The 12,933-nt window shown below is 31.2% G+C and overlaps 1 protein-coding gene across 1 annotated transcript; it reads right to left on the bottom strand.

The window, feature by feature from the left end:
* Positions 1-1,378: 1,378 nt before the first annotated feature.
* On the bottom strand, positions 1,379-2,870 carry LOC133335684 (anaphase-promoting complex subunit 15B). The gene is made up of 3 exons (XM_061543991.1): positions 2,749-2,870; positions 1,618-1,705; positions 1,379-1,548 (listed from the first exon to the last, which is right to left on the bottom strand). The coding sequence occupies exons 1-3, from the start codon at positions 2,866-2,868 to the stop codon at positions 1,379-1,381; spliced, it is 378 nt and encodes a 125-aa protein (XP_061399975.1). The 5' UTR covers positions 2,869-2,870.
* Between the last annotated feature and the right edge of the window lie 10,063 nt (positions 2,871-12,933).

Raw genomic sequence — 12,933 nt, 5'->3', positions numbered from 1 at the left:
TTGTGTTTTTCTGTAAGAGAACAAAGCTGAATTAATATTTTCTTAAGAAAACTTAGCTGAATTCAGTTTTTCTTTGAAAAACTTGACCTTATAAAGTTTAATTTATGAAACCACAGCTGAATTCAGTTTTTCTTGAAGAAATCCGAGCTGAATGGAGTTTTTCTTTATTAAATCCCTACGTTATTGAGTTTTTCTCTAAGAAACCCTAGCTGAATTGAGTGTTTTATGAAACAACCTAGCTGAATTGTGTTTTTCTAAAATAAAACCAAGATGAATTAATATTTTTCTTAAGAAAACCTGGCTGAATTGACTTTTTATGAAACGACCTAGCTGAAATGCGTTGTTCTGTAAGAAAACTAGCTAAAAACCTGTGTCTTTTCTATTTGAAAGCTTGGCTTTATAGTGTTTAAGAAACCACAGTTGCTATGAGTTTTTTTTTTCTATAAGATAACCGAGCTGAATTTATGTTTTCTTTGCAAAAACTTGTTTTAATTTAGTTTTTCTATATGAAAAATCTGCTTTATTGAGCATTCTTTATAAAACTACAGCTGAATTGAGTTTTTTTTTAAGAAACCCAAGCTGTATAGAGTTTTTCTTTATTAAGTCCCTACTTTATTGTGTTTTTCCTTCATAAGCTCTAGCCGAATTGAGTTTTTTATGAAACAACCTAGCTGAATTATGTTTTTCTAAAAGAAACCCTTGATGAATTAATTTTTTTCTTAAGAAAACATAGCTGATTTCACTTTTTTCTTAAGAAAATCAATCTGAATTACTTTTTTCTTAAGATAACCTAGCTGAATTGAGTTTTAGATTGGAAAAAACTTATCTTAATTAAGTTTTTCTATAGGAAAACATAGCTGAATTGAGATTTTTTAGTTGGAAGCCTGGCTTTATAGAGTTTAGTTTAAGTTTTTCATTAAGAAACTGTAGCTGAGTTGAGATTTTTTATGAAACCACCTAGCTGAATTATGTTTTTATATAAGATAATCTAGCTGAATTACTTTTTTCTCAAAAAAAAACTAGCTGAATTCACTTTTTCTATCTGAAAGCTTGCCTTTATAGAGTTTAATTTATGGAGCCACAGTTGGATTGAGTTTTCTATAACATACCATTGCTGAATTTGGTTTTTCATTGCAAAAACTTGTTCTAATTGTGTTTTTTCTATAAAAAAAACCAAACCAAGCTGAATATAATTTTTTCTATTAAGAAAATCACTTGTAATTTTGATACCTATAACCAGGGTATCAATTGAAAAGAAAATAATTGCAGTCGCTTTTACTTTATTACTCAAACATTTAAATACAAGATTAAAAAAATAAAAGATTTTTGAAATTAAAAACTAAACATTAAAATTAGTAGTTTTAAATAAATTGTTTCTTCATTGAGATCCATTGCCAGCATTTTGCGGCACTTCATCATTGTTCAGATTCATTTCTTCGCCGGGCGAATAAAGACCACCAAGAGCTGATCGTTCCGGTATACCAAAAGCACGATCATTAGTATCATCATCTTCGTTAGTATCCTCAGAATCGTCACTGTCATCGTTAGCTAAAGAATAAAAAATATAAACGAAAATATTTATGACATAATTTACTGTAATTTACATTATTTACTCACCATCTTCATCATCTGTTTCCAGACCTGGCATTGTTAGAACTTTACCCAACGGATGAATGTCGACGGCGGCATTTTTCATGGCATCCAACTAAAAATAAATTAAAAAATTTAGGACTTTATATGTGGGAGCAAAATGTAAATATGAATCGATTTTCAGGAAACTTAGCACACATCATTCTAAACTCAATTCAGTACGCTATGCCAAATTCCGTCATGTATAGGGGCATTCCTACACCATTCTATTAAATCGAAAGAATATATATATGGGAGCTATATCTAAATCTGAACCGATTTTCACGAAACTTAACGCACATCATTCCAGACTTAATTCAGTACGCTATGCTAAAATTCGTTCAAATCGAAAGAAATATGTGGACTTTGGTGTACCATTTACATTAAATCGGACAAAAATATATATGGGAGCTATAACTAAATCTAAACCGATTTTTCAATAGGCTACGTCCTTGGGCCAAATAAATGAGCTGTGCCGAAATTCATCCAATTCGGATCATAATTTCGACCAGTACTTGAGGATGGCAAAAGATGACAACATCGGCTACGAGACAGGATCTCCATTACAAAACTTCGACCAAACAATTACATTTTTGCCATCAGCACTTCAACCGATTCAAATCGATATCCATATCTCAAGAAAAATGAATTTCCGCAATCTGTCCGATTGCATAGACGATCGAACAGAATTCGGAAGGACTTGTGTGATGTGTGGTATATATCAGAAATGGACGTCTATTACCCACTCTATACTCCATCACGGAAAATTCATTCTAAGAACATCTCGGGGATATACCACATGCAGGATCCTGGTCCTGCCTTAATACATCGGGCATTTGGATTTTTGCAGTGAAATTTATTGTTCAATAGTAACGATGATTAAAATTTACCCTATCAAAAACCGCATACCGTCTTGCATTCGAATTGCCAAGGTCAGGTTTAGCGTAATCTTTGATAGCATATGGCAGGACTGAAGTATCCATTACCTACAAAGTTATATGCCCTTAATTCTGCTTCCTCTATAATAGTCCAATAATTATTCTTGGTAAAACATATTTCTATAATCCCAGACATTTTCATTGGGGTTGTGCCACAATTCAAATTCCAGGAAAAACTTACCCAGCTATGATGTTCTCTTTCATATTTCAAAACTTCAGCCTCTTCATTTGCCACACTATCGAACCATATACGATTGGCAATTGGTGGCCGGAGAGAAGGGAAAAACGGCAGCATGGACATGGTGATAACACAAATCACAACAATTATTTAATTTTTATGCGAAGATTTATTATTATATTTTATTTCTTATTTATTTCCACACAAAAATGACATGTAAACAATTTGCTCTTCGATTACTACACTGTTGATTAAAATGTATGCTTTAATACAAGGTAATTGAATCGCTTACCAACACTAATTGTCAATTGTGCCAGCTGTTGATATCTCAGCTATATATAGAATAATCGATAACATAAACATTGTGTGTTATTGGCAAAACGTTTGTAGTAGCGGTGGTGACCCAAGAATTTCTAGAAATTTTAATGGTATTTTAACAAGGAATAAATTGAAAAACTTATTTTACAATGATTGAAATTACTTGCAATGATCGTTTGGGCAAGAAGGTAGGCTATTGGTATATAATTTTTAATACTTGAAGGTTGTAACTGTGTGTGTTTACTTTTAGGTCCGCGTGAAATGCAATCCCGACGATACAATTGGCGACCTGAAGAAATTGATAGCAGCTCAAACCGGTACCAAATATGATAAAATTGTCCTTAAGAAGTGGTATACAATTTACAAGGACAGCATTAAGCTATCAGATTGTAAGTAAAAATTTAAATTGTATTTATAAATATTTTAAAACGCCAGCTTCTTCCAACGCAGACCGTTTAAGGTAACCCTTAAACAAAAATTGCGTTCTGATCTGCTATAACATTATGAGTATTTGGAAGCCCTTGGTAGTCTAATTACAGTAATATTTTTTTGTTATGAATAAGTTCGTACTCTCCGAGATATAAACTTCAATGAACCCCACAACAGAATTCCACTCCACGGTCCGGAAGATTCGGTTTCGGGAACAAAATATTCTCTTAAATTAAAAATCTTTACAAAGTGCCAGTCTTCGGCAAGCATTGAATGCATGTTTCTCCGGAAGTATAAACAATTAAACTTACATAAATCGAAATTACATTAAGCCGAAGCGCTTGTAGTGATAGTAGCACCAAGTGGACGAATTGTTATAAAATGCATAAATCGAAGTCAGCATAAGTAAACATTTTTTGCGGAATAATGGTGGTTCGAATTATGGAAGTTCGTCAATGTATTAAGATGTCGTCTATACGGATTTTGGAATCTATACACAGGAGAACCTCAAGGCTTTTAATATTTGTTCAAATTAAGAGAAGAATCTGTATTTATCAGATGTGGAAATTTGTCCATAAAAGGAATTAAATGATTTCCAATGATATTCATATTTTATTATTTGGGTTTTAAAACAAATATTCTAATATAAGCTTGCTTACCTAATAAATTTTGAGGCACACAAATTGGATAATATGGAAATCAGCATGTAAACATTTTCAAAATGATCTGCGAACGGACCTTAAATTGTACATTTCTAAATATGTTATAATATAATTTCTATTATCTGTAATATTAAACAATTACATAACTAATTACCTTTCATTTTTTTTCTTATTTGCAGATGAAATCCATGATGGCATGAACTTGGAATTGTACTACCAGTAGATATTGTAGCATAAGTTTATTATTATCAAAAGCCAATATTTTATACATTTCCTAAATTATTTTAAATAAAAAACCATAACAAAGATAATTTCCAAGGTGTTAATTTAAATATCTATTAATCGTGTAAATGCAAATTTAAATTTTTGTCAAAGAGAATTTTGATGCCATAAAAATCTCAAAAATTAATAGGATCTGAGAGCTGTGTCAAAACATGGAGCATATTTTACAATTTTATGCGATGACGTACTAACCGAGAACTCCAAACTCGATTACACCAACTTCGGCTGTAATGCCCATCAAAATACAAAAACTGATGATTAAGATTTTGGAGTAGTTGATGTATTGTGGTTTCTGGAACCGATAATGGCTTTGAACATAACCATGTTCGCATATGTTGAAATAAATTTAAAAAATTTACCTATATTGGCAATTTTCGATCTATATCGGACGGACAGTAGTTATGCTACAACAACAAGGGACGACATACAACTTTATATAGTAATAGTAAAGAATCTAATGAATTTTTCAAAAGTTAAACTTTTGTGGGAGTGGTTGCAAAAATGATATATGGAAGTATCGTTAGATATAATGATAGATAAAAGCTCATTCATTCCTGCCATATTAAATCGTTTCTGAGAAAAAATCAACCAAACATAAAAACATAACCCTGGGGCACACATATAATCCAATTATCTCAAATAGGATATGAACACAATTTGACGTAACTACATCCTTTCATATCGCTCGATTGGATTTGGTTTTTATATCCTTCACCACACTCTGGTACAAGGTATTATGTATTAGTACATATGTTTGTAACAGGCAAAAGGAAACGATATAGACCCATGGTTCCTTTTGAGAATATGCATAGAATCACGTTCTGGGTCGATTTTAGCATGTCGGTCTGTCTGTTGATGTTAAATTGTAAACAAAGTACAGGTCGCATTTATGATCCGATTTGGATGAAATTTGGTATAAGTCACTTATTTGAAGTAAGGACGAAACCTATGGAATTGCAGAAAATCAATTCAGATTTAGATATCCCATTTATATTTTTCGCCCGATTTTGTGTAAAAAGTGCAACAAACTCCAAATATTTGTCCGATTCAGACAACATTTTGCACATCGTACTGAAATCAGGCCAGTTTAATGTCTTTGAAGTTTTGTTGAAATCGTTTCAGATTTAGATATAGCTCCCATATATAGTTTCATCCGATTTTAGGTAAATGGTGCACCAAACTCCCAATATTTGCCCGACTGACGTGAAAATGTTCATAGATTTCAGAATGGTATGTGTATCGTTTTTTATTAGTTTGAATATCTATGTAAACCGCATTTTTTTGCCGATTCCATTCCAATGGTCTTTCTTTATATCTACATTACCATATATTGTATGTTCCCAAAGTGGTGAAGGGTATCATATAGTCGGCTCCTTACTGGTTTTATTCTGAAAAATAAATGTCCAACATCGATAATGAAATTCGTTACTTTTTTGCATATCTGGTCGATTTGGCGTTTTTACAACAATCTCTTATATTTTCGATTTAATTGGCAACACTGTTTTGCGTCATTTCGCGTCTTCTTTCAGTTGACGTTAATTTTAATACCGGCCAGTCGCAAATTCTAATCCTCGAATAAAACGGTTTAAATTAACATAAATAATTCGCTAAAATACTATAAATATATATAAAATATTATAATATTAATAATTTAACACAATAAATTAAACATTTAAGTGTTTTCAGTTCGGTATTTGTCTCACAATGAAATAGGAATTGTTGTTGTCTTTACGTTACTCTCTATGTGCTTCTAACGCATATATAAGAAGAGGAAGAAAATTGCATGCATGTGAGTTGTTGTTCTTGTATTAAAATGTGATCTCTCAAACAATGCATAGAAAGAAGTATGTTGTTGGTGTTTATACCAAGAGAAATTCAATAAGAGTTGGTGTAACAGTTTATTAAAAAAGAACGAAAATATCTGTCATGTAAATTCGTTTATTTTGTGAGACAAGTGCCAAAAATGATCAAATGCAAAGAGAGTTGGTGAGCATCCAATCAGAATCTATTGTTGCCATATTACGCGCTTCGGCCGTTGTATTTTTGTTTGTGTTTTCGAATAGAGCCTTTGAATTGAAGAAATGCATTTGTTTGGATATTTCAATAAAAAAAAAACAATTTTGGTTCATGTAGTCCTATTGTAATATCACGATATAAATGTGACAATTAAGGAGGAAAAATTCATAGAAATCAAATCACTAAATTTATTACCACCATTTGGTTATGTTACGCACTTCTTCCGTAACTCAACTTCCTCAAGTTATTTTCAAACAGTCGGCTATGTAGAAATTATGTAAAATGTTTATTAAAAAGTGTATAAGTTTTCTAATCGACACAAATTTTGGTGTCGCTTAAATGAGAATTTTTTCGCATTGGTTTGATAACAATAAAAAAATCGTACGTCCGCTTTTTTTAAATCGTTGAATACAAATACGCAGCGCGAGTGTTTTTACATTTTAAACATTTTGAAAGACTTATAATGTGTTCAATAAAAAAATCAGGCCCTGTTTGCAGTCAACATCAATCTGTTCGAATTAATTTTAAGATCACATGTAAAAAATATGTAAGTTTATTTTGTTCTGTGTTGTTTTGTGCGACCTTTTGATTCTTATATAATAAAACAATATATTTTTTCATAGTTTTAAGTAAACTTGACACTAGTTTATTTGTAAGCGATTTTGTCACTTCATTCTGTATAATTAATGTCATTAATTTCAAAATTTTTTGTAGATTATCCTGAAGATGCAATTTAAAACAATTGCGAAATATTGATCGTGAAAAGTAAAAAAGACCTCAAGCTCGAAAAAAAATATATTGTTTTATTATGTAAGTTTATATTAATTTATATGTTACTGATTTTTGTAAATAACAATTGCTAAAAAAACTGTAAGGAAAGTAGTGAAGTCGGACGGGGCCGACTTTATGAAATCCTTCACCACTTTGGGTATATTCAACAGAGGCATCCTAATAGACGTCGCATTTTTGATTACTATGAAATTGGATGAACTAAAATATGTGATCTTTATCTAAATGTGAACCGACTCAAATGGCATATACATTAGAACTTTTTACCGGGTTAACCTATTTTGTGTAAAATGTTGTGCCAATCGGCCATATTTGGGTCTTTGGTGCACCATTAACTGCAAATCGGACGAAACTATATATGAGAGCTACATCTAAATCGGAACCGATTTCAGCAAAACTCAACTACGTAGGATATTCTAACTTCAGTACGTTGTGGCAAAATTTGTGCCAGTATGTCATATTTTGGATCTTTGGTGCATCATTTACTTAAAATCGGACAAAAATATATGCATATGGGAGCTATATCTAAACCTGAACAGATTTCAGGGAAACTTTCTACACCATAGGTTACACGAACTTCAGAACGTACTACAAAATGTTGTGTCAATCGGCCATATTCTGGGGCTTTGGTGCACCGTTTATTGAAAATCGGACGAAACTATATATGGGTCAAATAAATTTCATCCAATTCGGATCATAAATGCGAACTGTACTGTAGTGATTCTGTGCATATTCTCAAAAGGAGCCATGGGTCTATCTCGATTCCTTTTACCTTTTACAAACATATGCACAAAGACATAATACCCTGTACCACAGTGTGGTGAAGGGTATAAAAATATATGAATTAGTCAAAGTATCTGTGCATACCTTCCATTGAATAAAATTTAATTTTCTGCAAATATTTTTTAGTCTTTCTTACAATTGTGCAATTTCTCAATTTAATAATAAGGGTCCTTGTAAATAGTCAGTTCGAATTTGCAATATTCAGCAAGAAAATTATTGTTATAGAAAATAAAAATATCATAGATTTTTTTCGGAAAATATATAAAATTTTAAGTAATTCCCCTAAATAAACATACTGTTTTATTATAGCGGTATAATGGCTCCATTACAAATCCATATCTTATGTTTTCCGGTACGTTTTGTCCTTGCCGAATTTCCAATATTTGGCAGGAAAATTATTGTTATAGAAAATAAAAATATCATAGATTTTGTTTCGGAAAATATATAAAAACTTTAAGTAATTCCCCTAAATAAACATACTGTTGTATTATTGTGGTGAAACGACTCCATTAAAAATTCATCTTTCATTCTTTCTGGTACGTTTTGGGACCAATTTAGAAGAAGTTCATGGAAAATATGTTTTAAAATTAAGACTCTAATATATTCTGACAATTTATTTGGCAAAAAAGGGTATCAACATAATTATTAAATTTTACACAAAATAGCATATATAATAATTTCAATTATTTGATATTTACGATTAATAGAGATTTAAACCCTCCTCTATTTATCGTATGCACGAAATATACATGAAAATAGAAATTACAAATCTCCCCAATTTGTCTGGTCAATTTGGGGTTTCTACGTCAATCTCTTATATTTTCTGTTTAATTGGCAACACTGTTTATGTCACTTGCCATCTTCATCTTCAGTTGACGTTAATTTTACCACCGGCCGTTCGTGAATTCTAATCGTTTAACTAACTAATTTAAATTGACATAAATATTTAGTTAAACATCCTTAAATATGTAAAAAATCGTATAATATTATTAATGTAACACAACGAATAAAAATATAAGTGTTTTCTGCTCGGTATTAAGTACAAAATAATCATTTTGCTTTAACTCCCAACGAAAGAGAAATTGTTGTTGTCATTCCGTTACTCTCTGTGTTCTTTATACTCATGTAAAAGAAGAGGAAGACAATTGCATGCATCTGTGTTGTTCTTGTGTTAAAAAGAGATCTCTCAGTCAGTATTAGAATGTTGTTTTTACCATACAAAATGGAGTATCATTTGGAGTTACAGTTTAAAAAAACGAAAATATATATCGTACAACTTCGTTCATTCTGTAAGACAAGTGTCAGAAATGATAAAATGTAAAGAGAGATGGTGAGAATCTAATTAGACTCTATGGAATAACAAAAGAAGACAATTGCATGCATGCGTTGTTGTTGTATGTAATAAAAAGTGATCTGTTCGTCAGTGACTAGGTGTTTTTGTTGTTTTTACCATAGAAAATGGAATAACTTCAGTTATTAAAATATTATTTCGTGAGACAATTTTCATAAATGATAAAATTTAAAGAGAGTAGGTGAGAATCAAATCAGACGCTATTTGCGAGCAAATCAGATTCTCTTATGCGCTTTGGTCAGTTGGATTTTTGTTTGTGTTTTCAAGTGGACCTTTTTTGAAGGAGATGCGTCAGAGAAAATATTTCAATAAATAACAATTAATACGTTTGTATGTATGTTTTATTGTATTTGTACGATACAAATGTAACATTTTAAGACATGCGGAAAGAATTCAGTAAAAATAACAAAAACCACTAAATTTATTAATACAATTTGCTTACAATTTGAAGAAGAACGCAACTTGTTCTTTAACTTAACTTTTTAAGTTATTTTTAAATAGTCGGCTATGTGAAAAGAGTGTTAAATTTGTTTTGAAAAAAAATATACATATATATATATATATATATATATATATATATACTAGCTGAACCCGTGGCGCTTCGCTGCCCCTACTAAAGTTATTAACATTGGATAGTTAACGTCGAAAACTGACTTTTCCAGATGATAAAACGATTTATAATTAAAATGCACACTCACGCACTACTCACTTCAATGTTTTTGTTTTTTATACCCTTCACCACACTGTGGTACAGGGTATTATGTCTTTGTGCATATGTTTGTAACAGGCAAAAATAATCGAGATAGACCCATGGTTCCTTTTGAGAATATGCATAGAATCACTTTTTGAGTCGATTTACGCATGTCCGTCCTTCCGTCTGTCCGTCCATGTATTTTTGTGAACAAAATGCAGGTCGCATTTATAATTCGAATTGGATGAAATTTGGCTATTGAAAATGGGAAAAATCGGTTTAGATTTAGATATATGTAGCTCCCATACTAAAGTTATTAACATTCGATAGTTAACGTCGAAAACTATTTCTAGGTATTTCGTAGTGTAATATCAGTATAATATAATTACCGAGCCTAGATATAGTAATGTCATTCTTAAGAAACCATGATGAAGACCCAATTTAGAATTTGTGGCATTTGAGTTAGTCATTTCCTCTATACATCCTCGAAATATATCAGCTATAATGATAAGCCACCACAGATTTCGAACTTTTATAACTTTTATTCCACAATCAGCATTTCTCTTTTGGATATCTCCCATGTTGAATTCATAGTCTTTTTCTTTAATGGTATTTGAATTTTTAAAATTAAAAAATCCAAATTTTATTTTTTTTTCACAAATTGACAAAATGTAAAAATTAAATTGTCAAAAATTTTTCATTTTACACAAATTTTATTCCAATATGCAGATAATGGAGAGATGAAAAAGAGCAAATGTTAGCGGAATTACTGAACTGGTGGTTTTTATCATTCCTGATAATAACATAAAAGGACCAAAAATGATCAGTCGAACATTATCGATTTGGACCAATTTTGTTAATTCCTGGTCACTTAAGATTTGTATGTAATTATCTGCGTATCATAAAAATTTTATGAGCCGATTTATTTAAGATATTCACATATATGCATAGAAAATTAATATTAGTCCAGAGGTATGATTACTGTTGGTGCTATAATTCCTCGTCATCGCGGAATTTTCGAAGTTTATCTTGCCTATCTTACTTACATGGGTTGGCTGACATACTGCGAAAATTTCAATAAAATCTATTTAGCGGTTTTTGTGTTAACGACCAAAAGAGTTTCCATTTTCTACATTTAGATTAATTAAATGCAGTGAGGAGTACATTTTCCCCTATCGTACCACACCAACTTTTATAGGGATGATGCGTATTAGCAACCAAGTTACTCAGACAAATTTTGAAGTGGGGATCTGTAACCCTTCTTAAGATATAACTTAGAAAATGAATATTAGTTCTGATGTATAATTACTTTCGATGCGATAACTCCACATCCACGCGAAATTTTGGAAGTTTATATTGCCTATATTATTTCCCTCGGATGGCATGACGTGCGGTAAAAATCTCAGTAAAATCTGTTCAACGGTTTTTGAGTCTAGAAACAAAACATTTATTATTTCCTACATGTAGATTATTTAAATGCAACGGAGAGTGCACTTCCACCGATCTTATCTCGCTCATATTTTTATGAATAATGTGTATTCACACCTACGATATACAGATAAATTTTGAAGGCGTTATCTGTAACCGTTCTTAAGATAAACGCATATTACATGTTTAGAAAATTTGAGGTATGTTTACTATTGATGCTATAACTCCGCATCCACGCGGAATTTTAAAAGTTTATATAGCCTATGTTACTTTCAGGGCATGTCCCGACATACAGTGTAAATCTCATTAAGATCTGTTCAGCGGTTTTTGCGTCTATCGGTAACATACACACAAACAAACAAACAAATTTTTTTCTATTTTATATATATAGATATATATATTAAAAAACATTTTGCCATTTAAATTAAAATTGTCTTTGATTTCGTCCGTTTTTTAATTTGTGCAAATAAAAAACGCAGCGCGAGTGTAATTGACATTTTAAAAGCATGTTATGACTTATAATGAATAGAAATTTTGGATCGTGTGTTATGCTAATATAGGAGCAGAAAAATGTGTTCTATGATAATGATGTATTGGAACATTGCTGTTAACATGAAGATGTTCGAATTTGAGTTTACAAGATATGCTAGCGAAAATGTAAGCGTATGTTAATTTATATGCTAATGATTTTTTATAAAAACGTATAATGTCATAATTAGATTTATAATTTTGAGATAAATGCAAAATTTATTTTGAAATAAATAATGTAATGTATGGGAAAGGAAATTGTCTCCATTTTAGCTTGGACAAAAATACATTTTCACGAAATAGGACCATAACTGCATGTAGGTTCGATTAGGACCAAACAGAGAAAAGGGTCGGCAAAGGACGACACCTATAATTTTCTATTATGATCAGATGATATTTCGGAGATGAAATAAACCGAAAACGTTATTTTTGTCTGTCGCTCTAGATGCCACTATTATAGGCAGAACTAATTCGCATGTCTGTCACGATAATGAAGGTCAATATTTAGCAGGTCAAATAATGCCGCAGAGGATCTGTTAAGGAAGTGAAAATATCGCGAAATTTTATCCAGGATCGGTATATTGATCCGCAGAAAAATTAAGTCTTCTATTGTGCAAAAGCATTTTAATTCCATGTTGCATACTCTGATTCTGCAATTGGCTCCGAGAGCATGGGCTATATCTTGAATGCCGAGTGTTGAATTTTGTTAAAATTAACAATTTCATGATTTCATTATTTTTCCATATTGAAATGGATTGAACTAAAATGTTCTGTTTTATCGACATTGTCCTTTCGAGTTACCATAAAATACTGTATTGTATGTTTCGTATTTATTTTATTATTTTGTGGATATAACTTCAATGTACAATTCGAAAATATAATGGGAATAGTGGGTAACTTAGAATCCAAAA

The sequence above is a fragment of the Musca vetustissima genome, unplaced genomic scaffold (genome assembly GCF_032173495.1).
Source record: "Musca vetustissima isolate MV318-11 ecotype Yass unplaced genomic scaffold, APGP_CSIRO_Mvet_v1 utg15627, whole genome shotgun sequence".
In the NCBI taxonomy this organism is placed as follows: domain Eukaryota; kingdom Metazoa; phylum Arthropoda; class Insecta; order Diptera; family Muscidae; genus Musca; species Musca vetustissima.
Note: the sequence above shows the minus strand (reverse complement) of the source record. Positions and strands in the feature narration are given on the sequence as shown.